Raw genomic sequence first — 20494 nt, 5'->3', positions numbered from 1 at the left:
GTTCTTCTGTATGCTTTTAGAGAATGTCTTGATTGAATTGTAGTTCCCCTTAGTGGTTACTTCCTCTCAGTGGTTGTTTCTTAGCCTCTTAGAGAGCTTCTTCTTTTGAGTCTTGGTTCCTCTCCCTGGTTCTTCCTGATCCTCTTACTGAGCTTCTTCATTTGAGTCTTTGTTCCTTTCAGTGGTTCTTTCTCATCCTCTTAAAGACTGTCTTTTTTGAGTCTTGGTTCCTTTCAGTGGTTACTTCCTCATCCTCTTAGAGAGTTTCTCCTTTTGAGTCCTGGTTCCTCTCAGTGGTTCTTCCTGATCCTCTTACTGAGCTTCTTCATTTGCGTCTTTGTTCCTTTCAGTGGTTCTTTCTCATCCTCTTAAAGACCGTCTTCTTTTGAGTCTTGGTTCCTTTCAGCGGTTCTTCCTCATCCTCTTAGAGAGCTTCTTCTTTTGAGTCTTGGTTCTTCTTAGTGGTCCCTCCTCATCCTCTTAGAGCGCTTCTTCTTTTGAGTCTCGATTCCTTTCACAGGTTCCTTCTCATCCTCTAAGAGAGCTTTGTAATTTGAGTTTTGGTTCCTCTCGCTTGTTCTTCCTGATCCTCCTACTGAACTTCTTCAATTAAGTCTTGGTTCCTCTTAGTGGTAGTTTCCCCAGCTCCTAGTCAGTTTCCCCTTTAGGGTATTGGTTCCTCTCCATGGTTCTTCCTCATCCTATTAGAGAGTTTTTCCTTTTGAGTCCTGGTACCTCTTAGTAGTTCTTCTTTATGCTCTTAGTCAGTTTCTTCTTTTAAGTTTTGGTTCATCTCAGAGGTTCTTGCTTATTCTTCTAGGAGGTTTTTCCTTTTGACTTAGAGGTCCTCTGAGTGATTTCTCCTCATGCTATTGGGGAATTGCTCTTCTTGAGTTTTGGTTCTTCTCGGATGTCCTTCCTCAGAAGACCCTGTGTCCTACCACCTAACTGGCTTAGAAATTACACAATGAGTTTGTTCCCATTCTAAAAAGTCTACATTCCCACCCATGTTTTCCCCAAAGTTTATCATGGTTGTCCTCATCATTTGCCCCGCTCAATCAGGTGAGTCATATTGGTGTTTAACTTTAAACTGCATGATAAGACACTGTTACCAACAAAGAGTAAAAGCTTTTCCCACAGAATATGCTACACTAACAATACACACACACACATCTTCTAAGCCGCTTCTCCCTCTCGGTCAAGGGGGGTGCTGGAGCCTATGCCTGCAGTCATCGGGCGGAAGCCAGGATACACCCTGGACAGCTCTTCGATATTTTGGTTGAACTACATGTCAAAAAGCATGTAGTGTTGACTTTGAATTGATTAAATTCAAAAATATTTCTGCAACTTTCTTGTTCCTGTACTCTTGGCCTGTAGCCTATACAAGCGTGCCTAATTGTCTCTTTTCTCTGCCGAATGCAACATGACAGAACGCATATCAGCAAATTCTTCCACAAATGCAAAATTGCCGGTCTCTGGCTCGCTACCAGGGATTGTTTTTGGCAGAATTCCAATGGTTCTCATCTGTCACTGTCTACTCTCTCCACGTCTCCTAACCCTTTATTATTTTTTAAACACATGCTCAGTAATCCGCATGGCACTTCACCGTTACACTATCACGCCAATCTGTTCCACTGTAAGTCCCGCTGCATGGTGGCTCTTGATTTGCGAGTGCAGAACCGTGGCCTAGATTGTTTTTAGCAACATATAGGCCACTGAGATTCGACCTGTTCGGAGCTGTTGGCAGGGATAGATGTTAGAGCATGTCGCACGGCGTTCTCTGTCACAGGTAGCGTCCCCTCGGGCCCCGCCTTCAGAACCAAATAGTTGTGAATCTCTTGGAAAGCGGCCAAGTACACTTAAACATGTGAGACTTCATTCAAACCTTCAAGACTGCTGCGGGAGGGCGGGAGTATAATATCTACTGTCATGTTATTTTGGAAATAAATCTATGGATTAATTGGCTCATCTCTGACAGGCTTGTGTTCCACAAGATAAAACACGCTGTTGGAGGCAGTAAAAAGAGAAGATAAGCTAACGACAACACAAATACAAGAAATTACACAGCAATTCTCACCATGTTTGTCTATGTAATTTTTTTTTCAAATACCTTTGTTTAAATGAGCCATTCACTGATCATTCATAGTCGTGAGGTCATCAGGTTTTGAAAATGTACAAATCAGTGGCAGTTCATACAGTTATTGATGTATGTATTCATATTTAGAAATGATGTATGTGAGCAACCTACCACAGACCTTTTATGTTGTTAAACAAGATCGAGCAGCAAAATTCAGAGCGATTTGTCAGCGTTTTAAAGAAATCTTTGCCAGAGAGTGTTTTCCGGGCATGTATGTCTTTTTTTCAACAAGTCTTTTTTCATTCACTGAGCTGTTTGTGTAGGTCAAAAAATCCAACAAGCAGCTGACAAGCTCACAGCAAGTTCTAGTTAGGCTTATATAAAACCTCCATACTGCAGGGTTAGTCGTTACACAGTGTTACAACTAACCCACCTTTAGAAAACCAAGACAGAATACATTTTCTCCTTTTGTTCTATAGGTTTGCACAGATTTTAAGTTTCCTTTACTTTATTAGCGTCTTTCAGATGGTAGTATTTTGATTTTAAATAAGAATATCAATGAAATTGACATTAACAGCTGGTAAAGCTGTAGTTATTCAGAAACAATGTTCCATATTTACTGATGTGTGATGGTTTTTTTGGTTGCCGCCTTTCACTAGACAAAAAATACATTTGTCGCTGTTTGACACACAGACTCATCTCAATGTTCATATATAATTTGATGTGTATCTGTCATTTGAGGTGTCTGTCTGTACGATGGGTAGATAATACATGATGCAGTGTGGTTGGAAAATGTGTGTTTCTTACTACATAGAATTATGGATTGTGCACTAATCCATCAACTTTTCTAGCAAGTGTTAAATCTGAACCCTCAGTCTGTTACAGTGAAGCCATCCATGGGATACATTTTAATTATGTACTTTCTGTCATGTTTAGTGGAATTGTACAAAAGAAACAAAGTTGAAGTGTTTGTAGCAGAGATGTTGATGTTGCTTGTATAAAAATACGATTGTTACAGCTTAAACATTGTGTTGGTTTGTGCCCTGCTCTCCGCTACATATTTTCCTGTACATTTACAACAAACTCTTTCACTGATCGCTAAGATTATACAAAAATACAAATGGATGCAAATCAACACTGAGATAGATGACTCCCAATAGGGGCATTAGCTTTATATTTTGCTCAGTATGTATATGTGATAACATATCTTGTTGAACTAACACATGTGTGAAGTTATAACTTCTGTTATCAGATGTGAAATATGTATTCTTTCCAGTGGTGGATGAAGTACATGTACTTGAATTAAAGTAGAGACCCACCCAAGGTAAAATATCACTCCAGTAAAAGTAGAAGTTCCTCCCTTTAGACCTCCACTTGAGTAAAAGTACTAAAACCTTTGCCTTCAAATGTACTTAAGTATAAAAGTAAAAAGTACTAAAAAAAAGTACTATGTGGTTGGTATAGTGTAGTGGATAACACTTCTGCCTGGTTCTTTGCCTGGTGAACATGGTTCTAGATAGCACCAAAAGGGTTCTTTTGTTGTTACAAGCTAGACGCCATAACGATAGCAGATATAGAATAGGGCCATTTAGAACCACTCTGAAAAATGTTCTATATAGAACAATATACAATGTATTCTACATCAATCTGAAGAATCATGTCACCAGGCAAAGAACCCTTTCAGCATGAAATGATTTTATATAGAACTTATGGTTCTAAAAAGAGCCACTGCCTTGACTAAAGAACCCTTGAAGACCATAAGTAAAACATAACAATTGCATGAAATTTCTTTGCTTTACTTTACAGCTCTGTTGAACTTGTTAATGCAAATCTAGCAACACAAACTATTTCTTATATAACGTGAAGTAAAGCTACTTAAGATGAAGTCCTACAGACTGAAGATTTTCCCAGCATTCTTAGCAGCTTTAGTGGTTTCTGTTTACATTTTTTTAAACTATTTTTTATTTTTTTCTGTCACAAACAAATTTTCATGCTAAACTATTAAATTTGGACGCATTTGACATGTTTTTGTTCTTTTAAACGAGATTAGATCTCGTGTTTAGGTCTATCAGTTCAGCCTACAGCCAAGAACGCTCAGCTGGTGAATATCAGCCCCGAACAGAGTCTGAACAGAATGGCAAACATGCGTAAAGACATCTGGGTTCTCAGAAATGAGTGCCTTACTTCACTACTAATGCATTAGACCAGTGTTTCTCAATCCAGCTCCTGGAGGCCCATTAGCTGGAGTAGGTGCGTCAGGAACAGAGAAGCCACTAAAAAGAGCAGGTAGGTGGGCCTCCAGGTCCAGGGCTGAGAAACACACCGGATTCGGCAATATGTAGCTATTAAAATACCTGAGTTGTTCCACAGTTGATACCAGTGCATTGAACACAGAGTGAGATTTGCCGCAAAATGCAATCAAATGATGAGGCTAACCCTACTAGGCCGATTCAAACTGACGTAACTGAATCCAGAGTAAACAGAAAAAGTCGAGCAGTGCAGGCTTAAACCAGCTGAGGCTGTTTAAAATGACTGGTCTGCCTGATGAGACAAGGACACGCAGCTCAAACATGCAGCTGTTTAAACCTGAACCTGAGAAGACTTTACTAAACTCTTTCAAGGCAAGAGGTTTGCATGAGTTTTGTCCAACTAATTTCAACTAACTGAAGTTTTACGGTGTGCATTCTTTCTTCTCCATCTGTCCTTCCTTCGTTCCTTCCTTCCTTCCTCTTTTTCTTCTTTCCGTCCTTTCTTTCTCTTTTTCTCCTTCTTCCTGCTCATCCTTTCTTTTTCTTTTTCAGTTTTTTCCTTCCTTCCATTCTTCCTTTACGTCCCTCTTGTTTCTTCCTTTCTTCATTTTCCACCTTTCCTTGTAGCCACTCCCTTCTTTTCTTTTTTCTTTCCATTTCGTCCATCCTTGTTTCTTTTCTTGTCTTCATTTCTTTTTCTTTTCTTCCTTCCTTTATTCTTCATTTTCTTTCTTCCTTCCTTTTTTTATTTCTTTCTTAAATGTCTTCCTCCTTTTTCTAATCCTTTCGCTCCTTCCTTCCTTTCATCATTCCTTCCTATCTCTTCATAGATTTTGCCCTTTCTTGCTTCATTTCTTGTTTTTTTTCTGTTTTATTGTATTTGAATTATATGGCTCTTTGCTTTGAGATATTATTGTATGATAATATTTTTTGCACACAGTATTTTTTCAGCAAATACAAATCTAGTTGAAATTTTTAAGGCCAACTGTCCACATTTCATTGGTCATCTTATTGTTACCCAACTGGCTCTTTCTATTGAACGGACACCAGGTTGAGTGTGATGAGCTTTCCTATTTGTGTGTGAACCACTGAACTGTCTCCTCCTCCTTTATGATGTCTCTGTTGAATTGTGTTTCCGGTTTAGTGTAGGCATGTTTGTAGGTGTCAATGTAAGCGGGAAACACATTTAAACTTCAAATCTTTGAAAACTGACAGTTTCTGTACTTTTTTCATAAAATCGAACAAAATCGATGTCAGATGACGCTCCATTAAAAGTCTACTCTGGTTTCCAAAAGCCTTTTATAAACTATCAATCAATTTCAGCAGGTACCAAAATATTGTGAATTCAGCCTTTCCCTGACAAAAATATCTAAATAAAATATTTTACATAAATGACTGAATTATGAAGTTTCTACCATTACTTAATTTGCCATTGCAGTAGCCTCTACATGGAATGTTATACATTCAATTCAATTCAACATTACTGTTATTATACAATACAGGGCAGTACAGTATAACGAAACACTCTCGGGCTACTTCTCCAGTGCAGTAATAAAAGATAAAATAGCAAAGACAAAAGACAGTAAAAGACAAGACAAAATGTGCAGAGTCAGCAAGTAGAAAATGCATAGTCAGCAGTATATCGAGTATACTGAACGCAGACAAAATGTGCATAGGTAAAGGTTATAACAGGTATATTGGATATATAGACACTATGTGCATAGTCAGATATTTAAGTGTATTGGATATATAGACAGAAATGTGCATAGTGAACTGCAGTACAGTAGAGTAAATGCAGAAGTACTAGTGGTGTAAACAGTGATCTGTATATAAAGTGTACAGTGCAGGTAGAGAGTAGCAGCATAATGTGCAGGTAACATCTTGTCAACAGTTACAGTATAAATATATAAATATACATATTTATACTGTACTATACTATATAATAATTAGATCACTCGTGATTCTTCCAACCAGCATTCAAGGGGAATTTCAGCAATTTTTAAAATAATTCTGCTTTGCGCAATCGTTCCATTAGAAACTCTGATTCTCTGATTTCTCTGTAGTCACCATGACTACAACACGGATATAGCCATTTTATTTACTATCCAAAACCACCAGTGAACCTACACGGGTCTTCTGAGTGTTTATATGGAATGTTGATGATGGTAAAATAGGGATACCTATCCACATACGTTAAAAAAAGCTAGTTCAAAATATTGATATATATGGAGAGGGAGCTTTTTCACCACCACTGTGAACAATACTGACACTGGCTTTCTCTACATCTGAATGATTCAAATATGCAGAACCTAAAGCTTTCATTTCCCATTTAAATGAGCAGTTATCCATATAATCAAATCGAATCAGTATGAAAGACAGTCTGATGGTTACTTCTTCCAGCTATATTATGTCATGCATTATTTTTGCCATTTCATAGCAATATACAGGCTTTTGGACATCTGAGAACATGAACTGTTTGAGAGTGATGCTGGCATGTATGATACTCTTGTAATGCCCATGAACTTTTGAGTTAACAGTAAAATAATATTCATCCTCAGAAGCGCTTCATTGTCCACACACTCGAGTTTGAAGGCCGACAGGCTCAAAGTTACAGCAGGCGTCATACAGAAATGAAGCATGTATCAGAAACGGCTTTTTTCCAAGGTCAGTGGCGCTGCTGGAGCACACCGGCAGCATTATGTAGTGAAGTGAGAGCTATTAAAGTTCTCTTGACATTGAAAAAGCTCTGGCATGCAGAGCCATTTTTATGCTTTTGCAGAGCTTTATAGGCATATCAATAAATCCATTACCACATAAATGCCTCCTCTTACTGCTTTATGAGGGGCCTTGTTTGAATTTTGCATGAAGTTGTAAAGTCAGACTCCAATCACTGTATTGATGTCTGGACCCTTGAATAAGTTTTGGAAAGCAATATTCACCAGAAAGTTTGTGTGATGCGATGGGTATAAAAGCTGAAAGCAGATGAGTGTCATCATAGATATCAAAAGGCAAGTATGGATGATTAATAATAGATTATGTAATCATGGGTGAGTTTCATGCTTTTGGGGTTTTATTATTGAAATGAACTAATTAAATACCAAATTTATACAGATTTACATATATTCATATTCGGTACCATTCAAAATGTGTATATTAAATGTGTCTGGATTGATGAATAGAGCTGTACAAGATTGTGAATGACTGAGAAAGCTGGTAAACGTTAAGGATGATGTTCTAATAAATAAATAAATAAATAAATAAATTGCTATGTATAATGAAATTCAAATAAAATAAATATCTTGAATTGTATTTTAAATAATCAAATAAAGCACTAACAAATTTTCTATCCAGAATGACATTCCAATAAGCTTAATATCCAGAATGTAGTTCTAATAAAAAATAATATCCAGAATGAAATGGCAATAAAATTAACATCTAGGATTATTTTCTAATGCAAATAATATCCAGAATAAAGTTCTGATAAAAGTATTATCCAGAATGAAATCCCAATAAAATTAACATCTAGAATGATTGTCTAACAAAATTAACATCCAAAATAAAGTTATGATAAAATTATTATCCAGAATGAAATCCCAATAAAATGTATATCTAGAACGATTTTGTAAAAAAAAAAATCTAGAATGAATTTATATTCAGGAATGTAATTATACAAAAAATGTAAATATATAATTCAGAATAAAGTACAACTGAATTTAATATTGAGAATGTAGTTCTAAAAAATTATTATCCTGATGTAAATTCTAATAAAAATGAATATCCACAATGAAATCTGAATACAATGTACATACAAAATTAAATCAAAATAAAATTAATATCCAGAATAAAATTCTAAAGGAAGTATTATTTAAAATTAAGCTATAATTTATCTGATATCCAAATTGAATTTCTAATAAAATTAATATTAAGGATAAAGTTACAATAACCTTAACATCCAAAATAAAGTCCTAATAAAATTTTCATCCAGAAGTAAGTCAGAATAAGATTGATATTTCGAATGATTCTAATGAACTTTTATCTTTATCAGTAAAGAAATTACAATAAAATTAATATCAGGAATTAATGGCCAAATAATTAATTTGTAGAATTAAACTGCAATTGCATTAACCATGAATTGATATCCAGAATGAAGTTCTAACGAAATTAATATCCAGATGTTACAATATAATCAAAATACAATAAAATTAAAAGTACTGAATGAATTGAAGCTCTACTATAGGTAATATCAATAATTAAATTAATAATACCCACAAATAATAATTTATATAATTAATGTCTAGAATTACTAACCTAAAATTAACACCCAGAATTAATAAAGCTGATATCTAGAATGAATTTCTAATACAATTAATATCCAGAATGAATAATTAAATTAAAATATGTTAATATTAAAATATAGTTATAATAAAATTTATATATGAAAAGAAGCTCTGATAAAGGTAATATCAGGAATTAAATTAGTTATAAAAATTTCATATAATTGATCTCTACAAATAATAACCTCAAATGATTCTCCAGAATAAAATTATAGAAAAAACAATTACATAAATTAACAATTATTAGTATAACTTATGATCTTAAACTTGTTGCGTATAAAAAGTTAGAAAGTCATGTTAGTGACATACAGTGACCTCTGTTTTTTATTGGGTTTTTCAATTACTTTCTATGAAAGCATGAAGACAACAATGTTTGGGTTGTGCCACCTTGCTTGTGACTTCAATAAATTGAGGTGAAATGACTTGTTGATTTATTTATTGATTGATTTATAGCTTTATTTATTGCCACCTCCAATTTCTGACTCTTTCAGGACCTCATGCTCAGTCTCTTATTGTCCTGGCTCATGTAAAAGTGTGGCTTCTATAAAACAGTGAAGCTGCAGAGACATCGAGCAGATAGATTACCTTTCCTCCTCCCACAACATCATTCAGCATTAGTTCCACAGGGTTCGTCCTCACGCTCTGACAGCTCATAACTGTGATGCATATTTCGCGTAATTTACTGTGAGGCCGGGGTCAAAAAATGGCTGATATTCCTCTGAGCTTATTGAGGCATTATTATTAAATAAGTCTAGCGTGTTGTGTTGCAGCAACACATCTCCACAGCAGTTGCAATTATTATGTAAATTAGTTGATGCATAAAAAATATGACTTTTGTTTCAGTGTATAGCTACATTTCCTGTCATGAATGAATGACATGCAGTGCTGAAACAATACAGTATTGAATTAACACCTGCATGGAGCATCAATTTAACACTAACAGTATAATAACTGTAAACTAGATGTGCATTTCCTGAAGGAACTGCAAGGGTGCTTGAAAAGCGCGTGAGTGTGTTCGTGTGTGTCTCTGTGTAGGTGAACAACACCTTCTTAGGTATGTGTGTCTGTCTGTGTGTGTGTGTCTGTGTGGTGTGTGTGTGTCTGTGTAGTGTTTGTGTGTTTGTGTGTGGTGTGTGTGTGACTGTGTATGTGTGTGTGTCTGTGTAGTGTTTGTGTGTTTGTGTGTGTGTGTGTCTGTGTGGTGTGTGTGAGGTGTGTGTGAGGTGTGTGTGAGAGGGAGAGATGTATGTGTTGGGGGGGGGAATGAACTGTCAAATTAACTGTCACTGTTATTATGCAGCTCTTAGTGGAGAAGCCTTGTTTCAGTCTGATTTGCACCCTCTGAACAAACAGTCATAACTCAGGAAATGTTCACTCTATCAATAAACCAGATAGATGGTGTGAGATAAGACCCCTTGAGGATTATTTTGGTGTAATGTTGTGTGTATCGAGAAGAAAATGTCTGTGTTATGACAAGTTAAAAATCTTCAAATTCTGATTTTGAGAAATTTACATGGGAGTGAATGGGGCAGTTTTCTGTGCCTAGTGCCAAACAAATGCTCATAACTCTAAAGCTAATCGTTAAAATGGTGAGATATTTTGAGGTTTCAGAAAGGACAAGTTTCTCTATCATTTAACACTGAAATGGAGTTTCTAGGTGAAAGTTTAAGGATTTTAAAGCAGATTCCCTGCGTGATCAGCTACGTCTGTGAGACTGAGTGGCCTGCTGTGATGTCATCGATGCCAGTTAGAATTTGAAGTTCTGAACATTCTGCCGTTCATTCTTATGGGAGGTTTTTAATTTTTAAACTTAATTTTATTAAAAACTACCAATCCAATTGACTCCAACAATACATAGCACAAGTCACAGCACCGAGACCTTTGAAACGCAGTTTGAACGGAGTCTGTACGTTACGCAGTTCGGGCTGTATTAATCGCAGAAAAGTGTGGAAGAATTTGAATTATGAATTAGCACACATAATTAGTGCCTACATTGTTAAATTCGCACTTCAGTTGTAAGATTACCATCTACAGCAAATTAGGTCCTACAGGTTTGAATCAGCACATGGACCAGATTAAATAGGGCCCCTGATGTTGAATGAATGCCTATGATGTTGATTTAGTCCCAACAACACTGAATTAAGGAACATGGTGTTGAATTAGCACACGTAGTGAAAAATGGTTGCTAATAATGACCTTGGACTATCACCTACAATGTTAAATTAGGGCTTTGAGTGTTGACTTAGCACCTACAGTGTCAAATTAGCATATAGAGAGTTGAATTAGAATATTCAGCATTGAATTAGAAGGTTCAAAAACAACTACAGTGCTGAACAAGGGTGTTGAACTACCACCTACACTACAAGATTAGCTCCTTCAGGGGTAAATTCAGACTTACAGTGTAGAGTTAGCTTATGGAGGGTTGAGTTAGCACCTTCAGCATTGAACTAGAAGTTTCAATAACAACTACAGTGCTGAACAAGAGTGTTGAAGTAGCACCTACACTACAAGATTAGCTCCTTCAGGGGTAAATTCAGACCTACAGTGTAGAGTTAGCTTATGGAGGGTTGAGTTAGCACCTTCAGCATTGAACTAGAAGTTTCAATAACAACTACAGTGCTGAACAAGAGTGTTGAAGTAGCACCTATTCTGTTGGATTCGTTTTTTTATTACTTCAGTGTTGAATTTGGACATCCAGGGTCAAATAGGCACCTACAATGTAGAGTTAGCACACAGAGTTGATTTAGCACCTTCACTATTGAATTAGAAGGTTCAATAACAACCACTGTGCTGACCAAGGGTGTTAAATTAGCACATATATACTACTGGATTAGCTCCTTCAGTCGTAAATTTGGACCTACAGTGTCAAATTAGCACCTACAATGTAGAGCCACCATACCGTGAGTTGAATTAGCACCTTCATTGAATTAGAAGGTTGAACAGCAACTACATTGTTGGACAAAGATGTTGAATTCGGACCTAACATGCCAAATGAGCAACTGCAGTGTAGAGTTAGAGACTTGAATTAGCACCTTTGGCATTGAATTTGAAGGTTCAATAACAATTTGAATAACACCTATGCTGTTGGATCAGCTCCTTCAGTGGTAAACTCAGGCTTACTGCGTTGAATTAGAACCTATGGTATCAAATTACTACCTACAGTGTAAAGTTAGCACGTGGAGAGTTGAATTAGCACCTTCAGCACTGAATTGGGTTCAACAACAGTCCTGAACAAAGTTAATTATGCTGTTAGATTAGCTACTTCAGTATTAAATTGAGACCTATGGTGTCAAATTATTGCCTATAGTGTAGAGTTAGTGCATAGAGGGTTGAATTAGCACCTTCAGCACTGAATTTGAAGGTTCAGTAGCAACAACACTGTTGAAGAAAGGTGCTGGAATAGCACCTATTCTGTTGGATTAGCTCCTTCAGTGGTAAACTCAGGTTTATATTGTTGGACTAGTTCCTTCAGTGGTAAACTCAGGTTTATAGTGTTGGACTAGTTCCTTCAGTGGTAAACTCAGGTTTATAGTGTTGGATTAATTCCTTCAGTGGTAAACTCAGGCTTATAGTGTTGGATCAGTTCCTTCAGTGGTAAACTCAGGTTTATAGTGTTGGACTAGTTCCTTCAGTGGTAAACTCAGGTTTATAGTGTTGGATTAATTCCTTCAGTGGTAAACTCAGGCTTATAGTGTTGGATCAGTTCCTTCAGTGGTAAACTCAGGCTTATAGTGTTGGATCAGTTCCTTCAGTGGTAAACTCAGGCTTATAGTGTTGGATCAGTTCCTTCAGTGGTAAACTCAGGTTTATAGTGTTGGACTAGTTCCTTCAGTGGTAAACTCAGGTTTATAGTGTTGGATCAGTTCCTTCAGTGGTAAACTCAGGTTTATAGTGTTGGATTAATTCCTTCAGTGGTAAACTCAGGTTTATAGTGTTGGATCAGTTCCTTCAGTGGTAAACTCAGGTTTATAGTGTTGGATTAGTTCCTTCAGTGGTAAATTCAGGTTTATAGTGTTGGATTAGCTCCCTCAGTGGTAAACTCAGGTTTATAGTGTTGGATTAATTCCCTCAGTGGTAAACTCAGGTTTATAGTGTTGGATTAGCTCCTTCAGAGTTGAATCAGAAGGTTGAACACATGGACTGTTTAGTTATTGCCTGTTGTGTTGAATATGGACAACGAACAATGCATGTAGGACAGTTACAGTGTCCAGTTACCGCATAGGCCTGCACGCTGTGACGCTTTGGTTCATATATGTAGCTGTTATTATATTCAGAGACTGTATCGGAGCGGAATAAACCAGTTAAGCTGCTTTTACCGCGTTTTAATGCTGAACAGAGGTGAGCTGGCATGGTCAGCGTGGTCACTCAGACGGTTAACCCAACACTCACCGGTCCCGCACGCGCCTCTCTGAATGAGCAGAACGGGCGGCGCGCGGCTGAGCTCGGCCCTCCTGTTCTCGGCCTTCAGGCGGCACGCGCTCGGGTACGTCCTGCCGTCGCTGCCGCACACCTCCCCCTGCTCGGTGCACGCGCACTCGGAGCGTCCGGCCGCGTCGCGCGCGCACCTCAGACCCTCACCGCAGAGCGCGCGCTCGTCGTCGCACGCCTCGCCCTCGCCGGCCGCGCACACCGGGCAGCACGTGCAGGGGTCCTTCACCACGCCGAAGTAGCAGGAGTCCGGCGCGCGCGGGCAGACGGACGGCTCGCACGCGCCCGAGCAGGCGCCCGCGGCTCGGGCGCGCGCCCGGTCGCGTGCGAGACGTCTCTGTGGCCGCGCTTCACCGAGGTGGCGCGCGGGCAACGAGCAGGCCACGAGGACGCACGTCAGCAGAGTCCAGTTCATCCGCATAATCCACAACATGAAAGCTGGTCAGGCTCTCAGGCCGGAGCGCATCGCAGCAGCTCAGCTGGGAGACTCCGTCCGCTCTGTGTGTGTGTGTGTGTGTGTGTGTTAGTGGGTTTTAAGGAGGAGCTCCAACTTCACACTGTAACACTGCGACCCCTCAGGCGGCACCACCCAGCCTTCTACACACAGTCCCACCTCACACAGCTCCACTGACCATAGAGGAGCACTTTGTAGTTCTACAGTTCCAGACTGTAGTCCATCTGTTTCTCTCATCCTCTGTTCTTGAGTGGTCAGGACCCCCACAGGACCACCACAGAGTATATTTGAGTGGTAGATCATTCTCAGGACTGCAGTAACACTGATGTGGTGGTGTGTTAGCGTGTGTTGCGCTGGCACGAGTGGATCAGACACAATAGTGCTGCTCTGCACTCACTGTCCACTCTATTAGACACGCCTACCTCATTGGTCCACCTTGTAGATGTAAAGTCAGAGACGACAGCTCATCTGCTGCTGCACAGTTTGTGTCGGTCATCCTCTAGTCCTTCATCAGTGGTCACAGGACGCTGCTGGCTGAGTGTTTGTGTTTCTCAGTCCAGCTGAGGTGTTTAAAACTCCAGCAGCTCTGCTGTGTCTGATCCACTACCAGGGCAACACACACTAACACACCACCACCACCACATCAGTGTTTTGTGGTATGTGTGGATCCTGTGGGGGGTCTAACTTTTAAAGAACAGGGTAAAACGGTGTGTGTATCAGTGCTATATTATGATTAACACCGGCTTTATTACAGAAATGATTACAAAAGTGTGTTGTCCCTTATACATCGATAACTTTTCCCTCAGTAAAAGACAGATTTCTTCGCTCTTTACCAAGGGTGCCAGTAATTCTGGAGGGCACTGTGTGGACACATCTGAATACATGTATGCAAAACAGTACAGTCAGCGAGTTTGGACCTGTATAAGAGACTGAATGCTATTCCGCAACATAGGTTACTGTGGCTAACACCCAGTACAGGGCTAAAGCTTAGTGCCATTCACCTCAGTCAGTTCAGTGAGCAAAACAGCATCCGTTCAGAAATCAGCAGCAGCTGTTAAGTAACATCGGAACACTCCGAGTCTGAATGCTGCCTTTTGTCTGGAGTTTCCACATGGAAACTTTGTGCATAATTGCCTAGTAGTTGGTTTAAATGAACGGAAACCAAGATGCATCCATTCCGAAATGAAACATCTCTTTGAGCTGGATTTTTGGGCTTTTAGAGCGAGCGACTTTGACCTTTGCCAAGTGTTAGAAAACATTCTTCTGTTTTTATCAGAAAACATTCACAAACATGCATATATGAAATATTTTCCCATGTTTTACTTGCACAGATTGAAGACTCGCAACTTTTGGACTTTTCTTAAACGGTTTAGCAAAAGTCTAGGTGGTAGTTTCCCTGCCTCAACTTTGTTTTATAGAAAGGCTTGTGGTCAGAATGTTTGAATATTCAAAAAGCCAGGAAAGCGTTAATATATTTGAATTATCAATACGAAAATCAGCTTTATCTGAGCTCTATGATCCACCAGAGAGCAGTGCAGGACAAGTATCCAGAGTGTGTAATTGTTTAGTCCAATGAAGGATGCATAGAAAGACTACTGCAACCAGCTAAAGGCTGCCACATGCTGGACAAGAAGCTCTGTGCTGTCCCTGAAGAGGGTCTCTAGTGGTGGGTAGCAGATAGTACACAGTGCAGCTATAGCACATACGATGCCGTGCTGAAAAAGCACTGATAAAATTCAGCTCAAATTTATCTTCACACTTTACTTGCGTAGATTTTATGGAATAAAACGTTCAATGTTAATTAGTGCAGTGGTTTCGCAGACGGTTCAGATGGTCCCTGAGGATCGTTTTGAGAACCGCTGTACATATTTGGAAGTTGACAATGTTACTGTTATACTGTTTAGCTGTGTAACACAGCATAATGGAGCTGAAACAAAATAATGACCTCAAAATGCAGACCTTCAGCTTTGATTTGAGGGTATATATTTTGAGGGTATTCATATATAACCCCCCATTTCTGGGGGCAAGTAATATACAATCAGCTACTCAGCTGTTCCATGGCCAGGTGTATGTTATTTCCTCATTATTTCACTTACAAGTAAGCAAATAAACGTCGATCTGTGGCATTTTTGCAAACTCTCAGTATGAAGTCCAAATCATTTTGATGCCATCATTATGCTGAAAAATCAAAACAACCTCATCAGAAACACAGAAAAAAATGATAGGTGTGGCCAAAATCAACAATTTAGTATATTGCTCAAAGGTAAGAACACACCCAGACTCACCGAAATATCCAGAAGACTATCTGGTAAAGAAAAGCCCCTTCACAACAGCTGGCCAGATTAAAAACACCCTCCAGGAAGGTGCCAAAAAACATCTAAAAAAGTCTTATGTACAGATGAGCCAAATATTAACTGGAAAGAGAAAAGTATGGAGAAGAGAAAGAATTGCTTACGACCCAGAACATATCACCTCCTTTGTTGAACATGGTGGAGGTAGTGTTACAGCGTTGGCGTGTGCGGCAGCCAGTGGAACCTGCTCACTTGAGTTCATTCAGTGACTGCAGACAGAAAAATTAAATATATAGGACTATATTTCTTTTAATACATCTTTTCAGATTCAGGCAAATGCGTTAAACTCATTGGATGGTGCTACACAGTCCAGCTGGATGTATATAAATATATTGCAAAAGCAACTCAAGACTTTTTAAAGACAATAGTGTGGATTGTTCTTCAATGGCCAGGTCAATCACCTGCCCTCAGTCCAATCAAGCATGCATTTTACTTACCGAAGGCAGAACTGCAGGTAAAATGAACCAAGAACAAGCAGGAACTGAAGACAGTTGCGGTAAAGGCTTGTAAGAAATGCAGCATCTGGTAACGTCTATGGGTTCCAAACTTCCGGCAGTCAGAGGTATCAAAAATGACTTTGTCGAATTACTTTTAGGCCCCTAAAAATAGGGGGCTGTGTATCTGTAGCCTGTTCTGAGCTCTCTTTGGAAGCACTGACATGTCAAAGAAAGTGTTGTAGTGTCTTTTATATCAGTGATTCATCTACTAGAGTAAACACTTTACCTTAGATCCTCCTTCAGCTCTATATTTTACACCCTTTACCTCAAAATCTCTCTCTGCTAGCTGTAATGGACTGCAAACTTCTGCCATGAAGTAAATGTCAAAAACATATTGATTTATTGTCTCATCCAAAAGGAAAAAAATGATAGAATTGTGTCTTCCTTCAAAAGCCTGGCTGAAAGAGGGATGCCAGCCCAGCGTTCGAGTGAGGAATGTTGTAGTTCACCGGCAGTATGACTTACCGCCTTGATCTTTGCTGAAGACAAAAAAGAACGATGTTGTTTTTGAAAGGCTCTTCTTCATTCACTCGACAGAAATTGAGGCCTTGAATGCCATAAATTCCATCACGCTTTCAGAGTTTAAGAAACTCTCCGACCTCACCACACTTTAGAAGATACAAAACTGTTCTTCCATCTTACTTTGGAGGGATCTAAGGTTGTGTTTTGCCAGAGTTCACTCTGAATGAGCAGGTGAAGTGTTAGCCTCTTATGATGAACCTTCACTGGTTTGCTGGACCTTCTGTGCGAACAGCATCATTAGGACCAGGCCGTTTTTCAGATATGCCAGTTTATTTCTCTTAGCTTTCTGAAGGGATTAACACTCAAAAGTATAATTACTATGACTACCAAACAAAGGTAAGTAAATGTGAATCACCATATCTGTCTTATTTACTCAAATTTGACCCTCAAGAAAGATTTTCTCCACTTCAAAAGCAGTGCAGTTTGTCAACGCTGTATCAAAGGACAAAATAATCTTCATCAGAATGAATCTATTACTTTCAATGATACAGTAACATTGTTTTTTTTTCATCAACATGAAAATCAATTGATTTTTTCAGTTTTAACACAATTAACACCATTTTTAATTTCATCCCAGACATTGAGTGAGAGCACCAGTGGTTATATATTCCAAACAGTGAGTGTATATATCAAACATAAAGTCAATAAGTGTATATATCATATATGTAATATGTCCATTGTGTGTCCAATATGTCCATGAAAGAATGGGTCAAGCCTAAACTTAGCTTAAAAGACTTTCAGTGGTGCTTTGCCATTAGCCGATCCAAGACTAGGCTTAATCCATGTCACTGGCCCAGTAGTATTTATTAAGGCCTCAAATGTGAAAACAGCAAAAAATCAAGCCTAAAAATCTTGTAATTCGCCCCTCTTGCCACTCCAGTTATGAGGTGCTAATTGGGGTGGTCAGTGCCATCCTAGAATTAAGCATGGCCACCTTTCTGGTCACCCCAGTTATGGGATGCTCATGGTTTTCTTTACAGTTGAATACATGCAGGTCTTGTTGGTTTCCTTACACAGTGCTATCTGCATGTACCCTCCAACATGCAGGTGTTTTAAAAAATAAGAAACCTTCTCAAACCTACCGTAAAACAACGTCTCAGGCAATGCATTCATAACCATTTAATGCAATAACTTTCTGCGAGGGAGCTTTTAGAGACATTAAGCTCTTCCGCCCGCCCGAAGACTGCTGGGATAGGCTCCAGCATCCCCCCGCGACCCTGACGGAGAAGCGGCTTAGAAAATGGATGGATGGATGGATGGATAAGCTCTTCCGCTGTCTGGTTCCGATCACCACCAAGTTTCTGTAGTCAATGACTTCATTGTGCTGTCATTCTTTCCTCTGGACCCTTTTTGAAATCTCCTGCTCTGCCTCTGCCAAGGCTTTCAGCCTGGCCTTCAGGGGAAGCATTCACACAATACAAAGTCATTTGATTTGACTGAGCAGCAGAGGAGCTATTGGAATTATGATCATGCAGCCAAATATGGCTGAGAAAATCTGCGAACCTGGGAATCTGGGACCCTGAAGTTATTAATTTAGGCTTTTCTCACTACAGGTTATAATGATAGGAAAGCTAACCAGATAGCACTGTGTAATGTAACATACTACACCTGCATGTATTCAACTGTAACAAGAAAACAATGAGCACCCAATAACTGGGGTGACCAGAAAGGTGGCCATGCTTAATTCTAGGGTGGCACTGGCAACTCCTGGCCACCCCAGTTAGCACCCCATAGCTGGGGTGACCAGCAAGGTGGCCATGCTTAATTCTAGGGTGGCACTGGCAACTCCTGGCCACCCCAGTTAGCACCCCATAACTGAGGTGACCAGCAAGGTGGCCATGCTTAATTCTAGGGTGGCACTGGCAACTCCTGGCCACCCCAGTTAGCACCCCATAACTGGGGTGACCAGCAAGGTGGCCATGCTTAATTCTAGGGTGGCACTGGCAACTCCTCGCCACCCCAGTTAGCACCCCATAACTGGGGTGACCAGCAAGGTAGCCATGCTTAATTCTAGGGTGGCACTGGCAAGCCCTGGCCACCACAATTAGCACCTCAAAACCAGAGTGGTAAGAAGGGCGAATTACAAGAGTTGTATTCTTGATTTTTGTACACATAAGAAAGACCTTAATAAATACTACTGAGCCAGTTTCCTAGGCATGGATTAAGCCTAATCTTGGACCGGCTAATGGCAAAGCACTATTCAAAGTCTTTTAACCTAAGTTTAGGCTTGGATCTGGAACCAGACTGGGTCTGGTAAACTGGCCCAAACTATGTCAAAAACAAAATGACCAGAATTGGGCCTGTACTGGCCCAGTGTCATTTAAAGATATGGTCCGGATCCATAGAATGGACCCGCCCCGATTGACTCAGGCTGGATCTGGGCAGTTATTCAAAACGGGCTTGGGCCAAATCCATGTGCTGGGCTTTTTGCAGACAGGAGGAAAAGAAATAAAACAGTTTAATGAAGTACATAAATACTGCTAAATTTCCAAAACATACCATTCACTCCTCAGTCCATGCAGTCCATATAAGGAAACTGCAAAAACAGTCAGTTTTTAATTAATCTGCTTTGTGATGTCACAAAACCTGACACAAATTTGAACAGTGTTTATGTCACACTCTTAGGGCCTTTTCACGCCGAGTGTGATTTGTGAGATTTATTTGGACGGAAATTAATGGATGATCTATTAACTGACAAGTAAAGAATTGTTCACCCACTGATATTGATTAAAAAATGAATTTTATTTCATTTCCAATAATCACAAGTTCTTGTTTTAGTAGGTAGGTTTATGAAGTTTTAACATTTTTGAATTGTGCATGAGGGCCCTATAAGCAACTAGCTCGAGCCCCCACTGAAAACCGACAAGGTTCTAGATTTAGGTTTTAGATAGTACCTCTCTGTGTTAGAAAACATGACATCACATTTTGCATTGAATTATGTTGGGTCGCTGTGGTGATGCAGGGGCCTAACATTAGAGATTTACAGAGATACAAGGACTCTGAAGAGTGTTTTTGTAAACTTTGAGATATAAATAAAGATTGTTACTGCAAATTTGCTCTTAAATTACATTTGAAGAGGATTTAGAAAGTTTTACATTCCCTTAAAGGAGCCTGCAGACGACTGGTTAGCACATTTTTTTCGACGTCTTGCTTCGCCTGAATCTGAGGCTTTTACAGACGTAGAAAGATTTTTACATCCTCCAAACACGTTGCTTCCAAAACATCAGTGTCCCAGTTATACAGAAGGCATTTCTGGGTTGTTCTCAAAGCATTTATGACAGGAAATCGTTTAGAAACCATCACTTTTACTGTGTTTTTGTTGGCACTATTTTACGCTGGTGGAGGATTTCCTCGGGGTTCTTCGGTCAGTTTCCATGCCAACGACTGCGCGCCCGAAAAAACGTTATTTTCTATTTTCACCCACTCGTATTCCGATAAATCCCGCCTCCTGCATTACGATTGGCTAGTTTTCTCCATCCTGCGCTATGATTGGCTAGAATTTCATATACGCAGCGTTCCTCATATCGCCGGATCTGTCGTAATACGGGTGGGGAAAAAACACTTCATCTAATAGCCAAGCAA

General features: G+C 39.4%; 1 protein-coding gene across 2 annotated transcripts in view; it reads right to left on the bottom strand.

Moving 5' to 3' along the window:
* The window catches only part of htra4 (HtrA serine peptidase 4), a 29021-nt gene extending 15436 nt beyond the window's left edge, over nucleotides 1-13585 (bottom strand). Inside the window, exon 1 of one of the 2 annotated variants that reach the window (XM_017709283.2) lies at nucleotides 13050-13585. In XM_017709283.2, coding sequence (XP_017564772.1) covers nucleotides 13050-13521 — 472 coding nt within the window. In that variant the 5' untranslated portion in view covers nucleotides 13522-13585. The remainder of the gene's footprint in view (nucleotides 1-13049) is intronic. The other variant, XM_037531388.1, reaches the window with a different exon arrangement.
* Nucleotides 13586-20494: the final 6909 nt, after the last annotated feature.

The sequence above is a fragment of the Pygocentrus nattereri genome, chromosome 20 (genome assembly GCF_015220715.1).
Source record: "Pygocentrus nattereri isolate fPygNat1 chromosome 20, fPygNat1.pri, whole genome shotgun sequence".
NCBI lineage: Eukaryota > Metazoa > Chordata > Actinopteri > Characiformes > Serrasalmidae > Pygocentrus > Pygocentrus nattereri.
Note: the sequence above shows the minus strand (reverse complement) of the source record. Positions and strands in the feature narration are given on the sequence as shown.